General features: G+C 51.3%; 2 protein-coding genes across 2 annotated transcripts; one reads left to right on the top strand and one right to left on the bottom strand.

Moving 5' to 3' along the window:
• The first annotated feature begins 59 nt into the window (after nt 1-59).
• Nucleotides 60-1,100, top strand: LOC120642704. The gene is made up of 2 exons (XM_039919269.1): nt 60-282; nt 414-1,100. The coding sequence occupies exons 1-2, from the start codon at nt 179-181 to the stop codon at nt 736-738; spliced, it is 429 nt and encodes a 142-aa protein (XP_039775203.1). The 5' UTR covers nt 60-178; the 3' UTR covers nt 739-1,100.
• Nucleotides 1,101-6,397: 5,297 nt separating this feature from the next.
• LOC120642703 (squamosa promoter-binding-like protein 7) lies at nt 6,398-9,003 on the bottom strand. The gene is made up of 3 exons (XM_039919267.1): nt 8,336-9,003; nt 8,016-8,143; nt 6,398-7,168 (listed from the first exon to the last, which is right to left on the bottom strand). Exons 1-3 carry the CDS (start codon nt 8,872-8,874, stop codon nt 6,678-6,680), a joined length of 1,158 nt encoding a protein of 385 aa, XP_039775201.1. The 5' UTR covers nt 8,875-9,003; the 3' UTR covers nt 6,398-6,677.
• Nucleotides 9,004-13,675: the final 4,672 nt, after the last annotated feature.

The following is a 13,675-nucleotide window of genomic DNA, read 5'->3' as shown; positions in this document are numbered from 1 at the left end:
ACATGCACGTACGCCTCCCCATCTCTCTCTCATATTTAACGCCAACCCCTCTCCTCCTGCCTGCCTTACTTCCATACCACTGACTCAGTACTCCCCCCTCCCCATATCCTCCTCCTCTCCTCTCCTTGTCTGTCTCTCCCACTCGCATCCTCCTCCGGTCCACCGCCGATCTGCCTCCATGTCCCGTGCCGCCGCCGCCACCGTCTGCTCCATGTGCGGCGACGTCGGCTTCCCCGAGAAGCTCTTCCGCTGCGCGCGCTGCCGCCACCGCTTCCAGCACTCGTACGTATACATATGGTCTCTCTGCATGCGCCCAACATCTTCCTCTTCCCCATCAGCTGCGTCGTCTCTTCATACTGTAATAGTACTCGATAATACTAGCTGCTGATGACCGCCCATGGCGACACATGCAGGTACTGCACCAACTACTACGGCGACGGCGCGCCGGCCTCCGCCGGCTCCGACACGTGCGACTGGTGCCTCGGCGACGTGGCCGCAGGGAAGGCGAGGTGGTCGCCGTCGCCGTCGCCGTCCGCGGCCGGGAAGCAGCACGCCGCAGGCAGCCAGGAGTCGTCGTCCACCACGAGCTCCAGCGGCGGCAGCGGCCGTGGCGGGAAGCAGGCCGGCAGCGGCGACCACCAGCACCAGCAGGCCGAGGCCGCCGGGCGGCGGGCGACGACGACGACGACCAGGGTGGCCGGCCGCAGGTACAAGCTGCTCAAGGACGTCTTGTGTTAGTAGTTGACTAGCTGTAGCTAGCTAGGTCATGGGCCTCACGACCTTGGTGATGAACGAAGTCTACCATCGCGAAGATTCTAGATAATACTAGATCGCGACGGAGCCGCGCGGCAGTATTAAGTAGGACTAGCGAGCGAGTAGTTGTATGACCTAGTAGTATAGTAACCCAGTTAGCTGGCCTGATGCGTGTGCGTGTATATACTATGTGTGCTTCTGTATATGTATGTTTAATTTGCTTGGATTAGGAATGGTTGTTAGCCAGTTTCTTATCTAGAAGTATGTTCTTCTATTCTATATATATGCATGGAACCTTGGCTTGATGGTTTCCTCTTTATAAATATCTTATGCTTCTTCTAGTAGTATTTCACTGCTTGTTCTCTTGTTCCTTTCAGCTCCAAGCTACCCTTTTTATTAGTTCATCATATATATTATTGCATGGTTTCGCATTTTAGAAGTATGCTACTAGCATAATCATCGATCCTAACCATCTTACATGCACCACACTGACTTTGTGACTCTGAGCGGCCATGCATGCATGCATTATATTTGACCGCATGTAGTTCTTCGCCCGGGTCGCTCGCTCTCTCAAGAACAATATAAGAAAAAAAAAGGATATGTAGGAATTTCTAGGAAGCAGTACACACCAAGCAAATTGTGCATGTAGTACAAGCTAGCGAGATACTAGTTGCTCTCCCGATGGATCGATGGTACTCCCTCCGTTCCATAATATAAGTATTTTTAGATTTGGTCCAAGTTAAATTTAGCCAATTTTGATTATAAATAATAAATAATTTATAAAGATCTATAAGATAAAAATAACGTTAATAGATTCGTTATGAAAGCAATTATCATAATATATAAATGTTTATATTTAAAATAATTCATTCATAACAATATTAATGGTCAAAGTTGAATAGATTTGAGTTTGATCAAATCTGAAAGTGGTTATATTTTGGGACTAGTACATGTGATTTGGGGAACTCAAAGAGGAGGGCTAGGTAGCTGTGGCCGTCACGTTGCATGCTGCCTAGCCGAGCCATGTTGATGTAGGGGTCAACGATCCGTACGCGGAGACCGTAGTGGCCGACAAGGATATGCTCCACAGACCTCAAGCCCGAGCCTGCACGCAGCTCCTCCACTTGTGGCCGATCGAGGTCTAGCTAGCCCAGCTCCTCTGCCATGCCTCGATCCGATGGCAAATCTTTCTGGGCGCTACGAACCAAACGATGCGCTGCCGCATGCCCACCGTGAAAGAAAACTAAAGCTCTCTGCGAGTGTTCTGATCCTGAGTACTAGTCCTAAAACTAATTATAAGCTTCTCTCCTCGTTAATCGGGAAGAATTAGTACGAAAAATAAGATGATTACTCCTACCTTGGTAACGAACAGTCGGTATAGAATATGTTCTTTGGTCAGTGTTGCTGCCTGCTGCAGTCTCTCGTTGCCCGTTGATTCCAAAGCACTAGCTAGAGGGTTGAGATCTGCTGCTGGGATGAACAGTATTTAGGAGGAGCTTTATTTTGGAAAGGAGCGAGGGAGGATTAGGGCCCGGGGGTGGTAATGGAGATCGATCATAGGCAACGCAGCAGCTGATGGCCACCAGGACCAGACCAGAGCGAGCGAGCGAGCTGTGCTCGCCCACAGTAGTAGCAGTGGCAGCGGCCCTACCGTGCACCTGTACTACGCCTGGCCCTTTTTAGGTGTCATGTAGCAAAAAAGACCAGACAGTGTGGCCTTTGTAGCTAGCTAGGTTTCTTTCTCCAGCTCGTCCTCCTCTCCTGGATCTGGTGTGAGAGCATTTCTTCTCGTTCCCAGCTGCTGCTTGCATTGCTTGCTTAATTTGCTTTGCTAGCTTGCAGGGTACAAACTAAACTACAACCCAAGTACTCCTAATTCTAGCTTGCATTGCTTGAGTTCAAAAATAGCACTAGCTTACTTGCTGATCACTCTTTGTGGAGAGCTTGCTGGCTAGATATGCTCATATGCATATAGATTATACACTACTACGCCTTCAAATGATATATGGATAAGGATCACATCTACTACGACCGCCGTACCCGTCCCTCTAGGAGAATCGGATGGAACCTGGCCAGCCGGGCCCGATGCATTGCATCGCAGGGCCGGTATTGCATTGAAGAGAATTTAATCGACCTTTTTTTTCTCTATATCATATCCCTACGGGCTACGGCCGGTACGAGAGCTGAGCCATTGGAGTATCTCCATCTCCACACTGTACTGTGGCAAGGTGTGTGAATGCATGCACGGAGGTGATGTGTCCTTGCTAACTTAAGTGGCACGCTCACATGCTCATTCAATGTGCTCTGGCCACTGGGGGTTAAGTTTCCCTTGCAGTGCTCACGTACAGCTCCTCCCGGCCCGGTCTCGTTCCTGCCTTGGCCCCGTTTGGTTGACGCTACATTATGTTATGTGAGAATCTTTTATGCATGAAGTAGTAAATGAAGTCAATTTGTAAAAAAAATTTCAGGGATGGGTGTAATTTTTCGTGATGAATCTAATAACGGTAATTAATAGATAATTAACTACAGTAATGCTACAGTAACTATTCTCTAATCGCGCGGTCAAAAGTCTCATTAGATTCTTCAGGGTTCCTAGCGTTGGGTTCTGAAGTTAGTTTTGTAAACTGACTTTGTTTGACACTATAATTAGCAATCAAAATATCGTTTTTCACTAACACAGCGCAAATCAAACGAGGCCCTTGTTCTTTCTTCCTCACTGGCCGGCCTCTACCACTGCCCGCTGCCGTGCGGGTAGCTAGCACCATATACATATGTAGCTATAGCTAGATAGGTGCAATACTTGCTCGTGTACATAGCCTCTCGCCAGTGGTCACCAGTGCAGTGAGTATATATTGATTGTGAGTACTAGTCTCGCACAGCTGCCGTAGGAGCTGCGCGCGCGCGTGGGTAAAGTTTGCAGGAATTATATTTGAATTTGACTGGAGTGAGATAGAGCCAGAAACCGATTAAACAATCAACCTTTCAAATTCGATTGATTTATGCAGTAAATCTTGAGATCGGTTGTTCTAATTATGCAGTGTTGATCATCAGTTCTGTTGATCATGATCTGACCTGACCTGACCTGAGAGTTTTCCTCATCTATCGCCACCTTATATTGTTTATTATATATGTGTATCGGAAGAGAATGGAGTATTGTATATGTAGAGAGCAGGATTTGAGTTCAGCGTTAAGCATTTGTAACATTTAATCAAAAAAATTGATGGCCATTCCTTCATTAGGACGTGATGCTTAAACTTCCTACGGATAAGAATTGAAGAAAGACATCGAGTCATGGTCTCCGTTGGGGGCCTTGTGTTCTGCCAGTACTTAAAAAAGTGCTTTCTGGAAAAGCTAGGATCGTGCTAAGCCAGATCGATTAGATTGTCTAGCGAGGTAGGTTGCTGTCACATCGCCTGTTAGTCACACTGTAGTGGTACTTCGATCTGACACAATCATAGTGCACTGACATTAGTAGACTTCTTCTCGTTCTAACTAGAAGTTCTTTAAGCTTATTAGATCGCGTGCTAACTGCTGATGACCCCAGTATTAGCATATTAAGCTAGCTTAGTATACTACGGGCTACACTAGCGTTGTTTTCCGTTCCCGTGAGCCCTACAAAGAATACCTCTTGTCCTGATTGTGTCATCCACTCATTTTGCTATGGATTTTGATGCTAATTCACTTCATTGCTGTTGTATAGTACATTATCGTGGTCCTCACGTATATTAGCATAACGCATGATCTGTTAAGTTAGTTTCCTAACAGATAATTGTGTAGTGCTCCCTCCGTTCTTTTGGATAATACGATTATTATAACCAATTTTTTTCCAAATAATGGATCTGAACTCAAATAGTGATTTTCGTATCGGCTTTCCAGAAATATTGTAAGCACACACCAAATTTGTGTACATCTACTCCAAACAGAGGTTAAGTACGTTCGTAACATATAATCCTTCTAATTTCAGATATTATATTTTCCCTATAAGTTATTAGTCAAAATTTTACCTTATAGATTGCTTCAGTGTGTCATAAATAACTTATATTATTAGTGAGTGGAGATAATTAATGTACCCTTGCGCCTCCCTCTTTCTTTTCCATATCATCATCTCCCTTCACTAACTCCCTTTTTTTTGCTGTCCATGTCCTGAACAACATATAGGCCTGATTTGCATCAAATCCTAGCCCAGTCCACACGGGTGGGCTGCGGTCCATGCATAGAATTACTGCCATATGGATTTTACACTGCTAACCATTTACTACATTATTCCCTTCTCAAAAAAAAATACTGCATTATTCCAACATCAGTTCGTTATAGTCTTGTAGACACCTGGGCATGCCATATGCCACATTAGAGTCGTCGTCTTCAGCGAGTGCGCCGCGACCATATGTGTCTTCTAGAAGCTGGTGGACTGGATCGTTCCGGTGACAATGTCAGATCCATAGGTTCTGTGACGATAGCTGATGGAGAAATTTGGCCGTGTTTGGTTTGGGGTGAAAAAGTTTTCATGAAAACTTTTCGCCCATTTGATCACTAATTAGAGGTATTAAATGAAGTCTAATTATAAAACAATCTCCACAATCATGGTACTGTAGCATGTACTGTAGCTAATAAGGCCTTTTGACGCATGATTAAAAGATGATTAGTTGTGGTTACTGTAGCATCACTGCAGCCAATCATGTTGGAACTTGACTCATTAGATTCGTCTCGAAAAAGTTACACTCATCCGTGAAAAAGTTTCGCAAATAAATTTCGTTTAGTACTCCATACATGCATTCGTCTTTTTGTGAATTTTCACGTTATGAACCAAACATGGCCTTTAATTCGACACGAGAAAGATGCATATGGCCTGACTGTTCTGGGTCATCAGTCCACCACCAGTCACCATGGCCGCCCCAATTGAAGACTTGGAAGTCTCCTCTCGTTTCATACTGTTCTGTGTGCTCCCTTTTCTCTACCATGCGACGGCGCCATGCAGGTCATGTGAGTGACTTCGTGAATCCCTGGTCGATGAGACGATGACTGAGCATCCCAGATCCCTGTGTGGTCAGTGGTCACTATAGAAAAAAACAAGTTTACAAGTTGCAAGTTTCGCCCAGGGCAGAGCACATTGCTCCAGTTACAGACATAACATCAGGCAGCTTTCAGTTTCGGCACAACGACTGGCATGACCAACTGACTTCCCTCCTACTCCTATCAAATAGCAGTAGCACATTCAGTTCTTCAGAGCGCCTCCGAATGAAACGCACAAACGCCATTACCACCAGCTGAAGTACGTGTTGGGCTGCCCGTCCCATGGGAAACAAGGAGGCGCCGACGCACGGCTCAGTGCTCACCTTGGAGTCCGATCCCTCTGTGAGGTCCCTCTATTCGTGCTCAACGCCCTCCGTTCTTCTCTGCCATGCCACGGCTCGATCATGTGAGCGATTCATGAATCCTGATCGGTGGCTACGCGTCCCAGGTCAGCGTACCGTGTAAGATCTCAGCTTGGTTCTCCGATCCCAGCCAAAACCATTTGTCTCTGGTTCTCCCCTCCCGAGTCCCTGGCATAAAGCTCAAGGAGACCCAAGGTGTCTCACCATTTCATAGACCGCACAGTGCGGGAATCCTACGGCACTGGGTATGCCTTTTTCGGTGAACTGGTGAGTAGGCGAAAACGAAGAAAAGGCTGCTGTAAAATTCAGTTCTTCAGAGAGCCAATGAGACGCCATTGCCAATTTTCCACCACAACACCTAGAACTAGCACAGGGCACAGAATTGCACGGCCCTCGGGGAACACCGGAACATGCAGCGGAGCACACCGCGTCACCGCCCACCGCACCACCTGCCGCTATACGACGAGACGCCATCACCTCGTGCTGATTGCACGGACGCGACCGCCAAAGGGCAAAGGCCCAAGCCGCGCGCGGCCCGCGTGAGCGTGCATGTCACAGCGCGCGGGCTCCACCCCCACCCGCGGGCCCGGCCGCGTCGCCGTTGTCCTTGGTCCTGGGAGGCCTCGCGGCCGCCCCGGCGGGAGCCGCGGTGGTGGCCGCCGCCGTCGCCGTCTGCATGAGGTCCAGCGTCGTGTGCCCCGCGTGGTAGTACCGGCCGCCAGCGCCAGCGCCGTTGTGGGGGTGGTGCCAGGCGGCCGCCTGGTGATCGGGGGGCGCCGGGGCGGGGCCCGCGGACGACGGAGGGGCGAGATGATGCCGGCCGGGCGCCAAGCCGTCGGAGAAGTGCCACGCGAGGAGCGCGGCGCGGTTCTCGGCGATGAGCTCGTCGAGCGCGGCGCTGGAGCGGGCGGAGATGTCGGGCGCCGGGCGAAGCCAGGGGGCGCCCGCGCGTCTGGCCGATGACAGAAGAGAGAGAGCACCAGCCGGGGACGCCGCCGGGAGGCCGCACGGCGGCAGGAAGCCGTGGCCGAACGGCGCCATTCCTGCGGCATGCAACGTATTAATTAGCACATGTTTGTCAGTGAATCCGATATACTCCTATGCGAGGCCAGCCGTAGTGACATCCCAGTAGTGTGTTTCCCTGTAGGGAGCATACCATGTTGACATGAGGAATACACAAATCAAGGACTTACAAATGTACGTGTGCGTACTGTACAAAGATTAAGCCAGTAAATACGAGATCCATTTACGCACGTACTACTCCGTAACTTATATTCGTTGAACCCGGACAAAAGATTATACTGGAGACGCAGGTACACTATCAAAAAAAGGAGGAGAGTCAGGGCAACCGCAGCAGTAGAGCCGGTCGTATCGTACACTACTACTACCACCACGTAGCAGCACCCCCGTATAAAACGACGCACAGCTCGCCTGCAGCTCCGGCAAATTTGACGCGGCCGGTGCCACCAACAGCGACCGCTCTGCGGCGTGCTCCTGTTAAGCCATGATAGCACGGTCGGCCTGGCCAGCCACTCACCGCCGGCCGGCATCGCAGGCAGCAGCGGGCAGGTGCACGTTAAAATCCGTGCGCTAACGGGCTTTGCACGTCGCACATCCCGAGGAACCCAGCAGGCAGCACCCCTCTCTCTCCATGTCTCCCGGGATCAAACCACCAACCACACTGCCAAGTTTTTTTTTGTTGCCATGACTACGCACTCCTGTAGGCTGTAGCTACTGTGGACGTGCGCCGCGTGGTTTTTCCACTGCCGGTGCCCTGCGTCACTTAATTTCCCCGTCCTGCGCGCAAGAATTACCGCATTCGGAGTGTACCCCTCGGTCGTCGTACTGTACGTACGCTGGGACGCTGGGACAGGACGGACGTATACGTACCGTGTGGGTGCGCAGCGCCCCTGGCCATGGCCTCGCTGGCGTTGCTCTTCCGCCGCCGCTCGTTGTGCCCGGCCAGCCGCCGCCGGCAGCTCCGCTTCGCGTCGTCGAACTCCGACACCGCGTGGAACCTGCACGCACGCACGCACGCGCGTGGCGTATACGCGCGCCGAGAGAGAAGCAGCACGCACAAGAGCGAGGGAACAATGCAAGTTCCGTCCGCGCGTGCACGTATCAGAAACCAAAGTTGCTTCGCTTAATACTACCAGAGAGCTCGCGCCCGTATGTACAGGCATGCGGGATAAAATAATGGGCGTACGGACCGGCTGCACTGCTGGCAGAAGCGCTGCTCGGCGCCGAGCACGACGACGCGGGGCGCCTTGGAGTGCACCTGGCACACCTTGTGCCGCCGGTGGTAGTCCTTGGCGCCTGCCAGCTCCGCGTGGCACCCCTCCACCTGGCACCGCGGCGCGCCCGCCGCCGCCGTGGCCGCGCTCGCCTTCTCCTTCCTCCTGCCCTCAGCCGCCGCCGTCGTCCCGCCCGCGCCACCGGCGGCGGCGCCGTTGTCGTGGACCTGCGGCGGCAGGGCAGCACCGCCGGCCTGCGCCGCCGCCGGGGTGCCCGCCGCCCCAGCCCAGCAGCAGGGCCGCTTCCCCAGCTTGAGGCAGGTCAGCTCCTGCTGGTGGTGGTGGTGGCTGGCGGCCTCGCCGCCCGGGCGCGCCACGAAGGGCTGCTGCGGGTAGGGTGGCGACGAGCCGGCGGGCGCCCAGTGCATGCCGAGATCCCAGGGCGGCGGCGCGCTCGCGCTCGCGCTCCTGCTGCCGCTGCCGCTGCCGCTTCCGCCGCCGTTTCCTGATTCCATGGCTACGTCCCGCCGCGTCGTCGTCACGGCACGCACGCGCTTCCCGCCGGCTATGACTATGACGGCGGCGCGAGGCAAAGCGGAATAGCTTCGGCGGCCGCGGCGGCTGCTGCTGCAAGTACAGGCAATAGGTTGACGACCGGCACTGGCGTGGGCACCCCCATATAAAGCAACCGGGCAGCGAGGCGAGCCTCCCGGGGAGGAGCAGGCAGGCCACTGGGAAGCGGGGGGATGGGAAGCGAGCGCGCCGTACTGACATGTGGGAGCTCCTGTCAGGGACCGAGGCAGCCAGCTAGTCCCCGTAGCCCGGCAGGAGCCGTGCAGGCGCCGTGGGCCCACGCGGCGGGCTCGTGACCGCGGGGCCGCGGCCACATGGAGGGGTGTCATTGATGGGTTCAATCCGAGGCGGGTCCCGCCGGCTGCTGCTGTTGCGTGGCATCACTGCCACGCCCCATTAAAGGCTGCGCGCTGCGTGACTATACGCCCCGCTCCTTCCCTCACGCGGAAGGCGCACGAGGCGGTATGTTCGCCCCACTGGCATGCGGGCTCGATGTAGCGGGACCCGTTTGTCATCGGTACCACAGCTGACGCGGTAGCGGTTAGAAAAGGAGCGCCTCTGCCACTTGAGCGAAAGATCCCATATCCGGAACCGGACGCCACAAAAGATTTCGCGCGCAACGTACCGAGTCCGCAGTGCGAGCACCGACTGTTGCGTGGGACCAACAATCACCCTCGGCCCACCTGTCAGCGTGAGCCTCGCCACAGCAGCGAGGGAGCAGAGGTGGGTGGAAAAAAAGCCTGGCGCGCGGGGGCAGGGCGGGGGACGTACGCCGTACGCGCGCGCACGCAGGCGCAGCAGCAGGGCCGGACGGGGGCCCGTACGGCCCGGTCCCGGGGTCAGTGTCCGCTACAGCGCGGGCCAGGCCCCGATTGGCTGGGGAACGGGGGGTATGTCTGGGCTTTGGGGGGAATGGCACCCCCGTCTTGGGTACCCCCTATTTCGGCCGCTTCCATTCCAGCCCAGCAAAGCAATCCCCTGCGGCTGTACGCCAGTACTCGTATGCCGTATACTCGTACGTGCTTGGCAAGCCGTGGTCGTGTCGTGTCCTGTGCTGCCACCACTGGGCACGCAGGCATGGATGCATGCATGCCGCGCTCGTTTTCAATTCGCGCTAGCAGGCGCGCGAGACGGGGCGGCGCTCTGGATGATTGCCGCTGGTCTGGTACTGCTGTGGTAGGTTTAGCGTGAGCCCTGCCTGGTGCCTGCCTCTGCGTGTGCGGCTGTGCCTCTGGCGGGCTGGGGGGTGGCCGGCCGGCCGGCCGCCGTGGTGGTGGCGCATGTTGGTGATATGCCCAAGAGCCCATCATCACAATACGGTTTAAAGGCCCAAGTGGATATTGATCCAAGAGGGATTAGGGTTACTAATGGGCCTATGAGATAGAAGCCCATTAGTACGCCCTATATATATGAGGGAGGGGCTAGGGGGCGATGACCTGAGCCGCGCCACCTCTCTAGCCGCCGCCCCTCCCTCTCTCTCGGCCGCCGCCCTTGCCGTGCGTGCGGTGCTAGCACACCGACGCCCGGCGTTTCATCCCCGTACGTGTGGACTCCGTGGAGGCGCTGCTGCGACTGCTGCGCTGATCGGCTGCTGGGATCAAGTACGAGGAGCTCGGTTCGTGGGACGTGATCGACTACTTCCTCTACATCGACGCGCGACTTCTTCCGCTGCGCTGCGCGTCTAGTGGTAACGATCTATGATCTTCTACTCGCAAGTATCTTGGGTTTATGCGGTAGTGATGCTAGCGTAGCCTACCCGTTTCCCTACAGTGGTACCAGAGCCATCTTGCGTAGTTTTTGGTCTGGATCTTTTGCATATAGGCGATATGTTGTTCTAGTAGATTGGATCTATTACTTTTGCACGGTTTGATTAGATCAATTGGTCATAAGGGGTTAAAACTGGAGCGAGTTGATTGCGCGGCATATGACAAAAGATTAGTTTGTGTTCTTTCTCTGTTATGCATACGACATGTCCCTACCGGCTGGAATCACCATCGGGCTAACTGTGTGCATAGTCAGCAGATTGAACCAACAGATCAAGGTCATGTGTAGATGCAGTCTTCTCAAGTGCAAAGTTTGCACGGTCAAGGTGATTGACCTAGTGAAAATTGAGGCATTATGAATGGCTCGGATTTGAGGTGATGCGATCACTCTGATGAGATTTTCATAGGGATTCCATAGATGCGATCTGTGTAATTCCGTTGCTTTCTCGCTGTAGCGGCTTCTCAAGCGCTACTTTGGTAGAACACGTCGTACGCCTAACTTGTTTTTGCAGGGTGTGATGTGAATGGTATGGCCTCAATGTCATGTGATGATGTATGTGATGATTTGTGCGGCCTGCGTGTCGCAAGTTAACACAACCGGGTTGAGGTTGCACCATTATTGTATAACGACCTGCGTGTCGACTTGTGATGTTTGAATCCTCATGTAATTATTTCACTAGCTATTAGATGTAGTAGCTTAGTATCTTTTCATGGAGGCTTCAATCATGATGGCGATGATGATCACCACAAGACAGGACGGATGGCAATGGAGGTCACCTTGGAGCCATGGCGATGGTGCCCATTGTGATGCAAGAGGTCATACTATTCACAATATAATATGATTATATGCTTGTGATGTTTATTTTCCTGTCATACTATTCTTTCATGCTTTTACATATGGTGGATGCTTTAATCATGATAGAATAGCTTCCCTTAGAAAAGGTTGAGTTTTTGATGCCTTTTACCAATAGCTGCACCTATAAATTTTGATCGTTGTGTGGTAGGTTTACCAAAGTAGAGTACCCTCAGCTATCACTTTTGTATAGGGTGGATGTCGGACATTCACAAGCATAGTATTGGTTTACTCAGCAAAGCTATCAAAACAGTTTTGGGCTTTAAGGCATAGGGTTGGGGCCGGGGCATTGGATGCCACCCAACAAACAAGAGTCGCATAGAGATGTGATTAGTAATTTGTTACTTACCTGTATCACTACTTTTCTAGCCGTGATGCTAAAGCTCACTAGAATTTTAGTGATTATGGATCTTGAACCACTATATGTCATTAGAGGGAAGATGACTTTGATATAGTAGGTTGTCTTTTGTTAAATCAGTTAATGAAAGTCTTTACATAAACTTAGTGCTGAAATCTTGCTTTACTTTAATGTTGTAGATTATGTCTGCCAGTAACAATTCCGCTTTTAACTTGCGTTCTGTTCTTGAGAAAGAAAAATTGAATGGAACAAACTTTATTGATTGGTACCGCAATCTGAGAATTGTTCTCAGACAAGAGAAAAAGGAGTATGTTCTTGAGCAGCCATATCCTGATGATCTCCCTGACAATGCAACTGCTGCTGATCGCAGAGCTTATGAGAAACACTGCAATGACTCACTTGATGTCAGCTGTCTGATGCTCGCCACCATGTCCCCTGATCTGCAGAAGCAGTATGAGCATGCAGATGCTCATACCATGATCGAGGGGCTGCGTGGGATGTTTCAGAACCAAGCCAGGACTGAGAGGTTCAATATCTCAAAGTCCTTGTTTGCGTGCAAGCTGGCAGAAGGTAGCCCAGTCAGTCCTCATGTGATCAAAATGATTGGTTACATTGAGACTTTGGATAGACTTGGTTCTGAACTTCACCAAGACTTGGCTACTGATGTTATTCTCCAGTCGCTCCCGGCGAGCTATGAGCCTTTTATCATGAACTTTCAGATGAATGGCTTGGATAAAACATTGAGTGAGTTGCATGGGATGCTAAAAATAGCAGAGGAGAGCATTAAGAAGAATCCGAATCATGTGATAATGATTCAGAAGGGGAACAAAAAGAGGAAGCGTTGGACGCCTCCTAATCCCGAAGGTAAAGGCAAGGAAAAGAGTTCCGGTGGTGAGTCTTCGGGCTCTAAGCTAAAGCCAGCACCTAAGGCCAAATCTGGCCCTACTTCTGAAGATGAATGCTTCCACTGTCATGAAAAGGGATATTGGTCTAGGAACTGCAAGAAGTACTTGGAAGAAAAGAAGAAGAAGAAGGGAAGTGAGACTTCCACTTCAGGTATAAATGTTATAGAAATAAATATTGCATTATCTTCTAGTGAATCATGGGTATTTGATACTGGATCGATGATTCGCACTTGCAAATCGTTGCAGGGTCTAAGTGAGACTAGAAGATTTGCAAGAGGCGAGTTGGACGTTCGGGTCGGCAATGGCGCAAAGGTTGCGGTGTTGGCGGTCGGCACCTACCACTTGTCTCTACCCTCCGGATTAGTTTTGGAATTAAATAATTGTTATTGCATTCCTGCTTTGAGCAAGAACATTATTTCTTCTTCATGTTTGGAAGAAGTTGGTGATTTTAAGATTGTAATTGAGAACAAACGTTGTTCTATCTTTTGCAATGGTATTTTTATGCTCATTGTCCATTGGTGAATGGATTATATGTTCTTGATCTTGAGGATAAATCTGTCTGTAACATTAATACTAAGAGGCTTAGACCAAATGATTTGAATCCCACTTTTATTTGGCATTGTCGCTTAGGTCATATAAATGAGAAGCGCATTGAACAACTCCATAAAGATGGATTGTTAATCTCATTTGATTTTGAATCATTTGACACATGTGAGTCTTGTTTGCTTGGAAAGATGACCAAAGCGCCTTTCACTGGTCAGAGTGAGAGGGCGAGTGACTTGTTGGGACTTGTACATACCGATGTATGTGGACCAATGAGCTCAATAGCCAGAGGTGGTTTTCAGTACTTCATTACTTTCACTG

Source organism: Panicum virgatum, chromosome 7K (assembly GCF_016808335.1).
Source record: "Panicum virgatum strain AP13 chromosome 7K, P.virgatum_v5, whole genome shotgun sequence".
NCBI lineage: Eukaryota > Viridiplantae > Streptophyta > Magnoliopsida > Poales > Poaceae > Panicum > Panicum virgatum.
Note: the sequence above shows the minus strand (reverse complement) of the source record. Positions and strands in the feature narration are given on the sequence as shown.

Coding starts and splice junctions, on each gene's coding strand:
- LOC120642704 (XM_039919269.1), top strand. CDS start 179: ATGTCCCGTGCCGCCGCCGCCACCGTCTGCTCCATGTGCGGCGACGTC. Junction 283..413: donor CGCCACCGCTTCCAGCACTC/GTACGTATACAT, acceptor CGACACATGCAG/GTACTGCACCAACTACTACG.
- LOC120642703 (XM_039919267.1), bottom strand. CDS start 8,874: ATGGAATCAGGAAACGGCGGCGGAAGCGGCAGCGGCAGCGGCAGCAGG. Junction 8,144..8,335: donor TTCTGCCAGCAGTGCAGCCG/GTCCGTACGCCC, acceptor GCGTGCGTGCAG/GTTCCACGCGGTGTCGGAGT. Junction 7,169..8,015: donor GGGCGCTGCGCACCCACACG/GTACGTATACGT, acceptor TGCATGCCGCAG/GAATGGCGCCGTTCGGCCAC.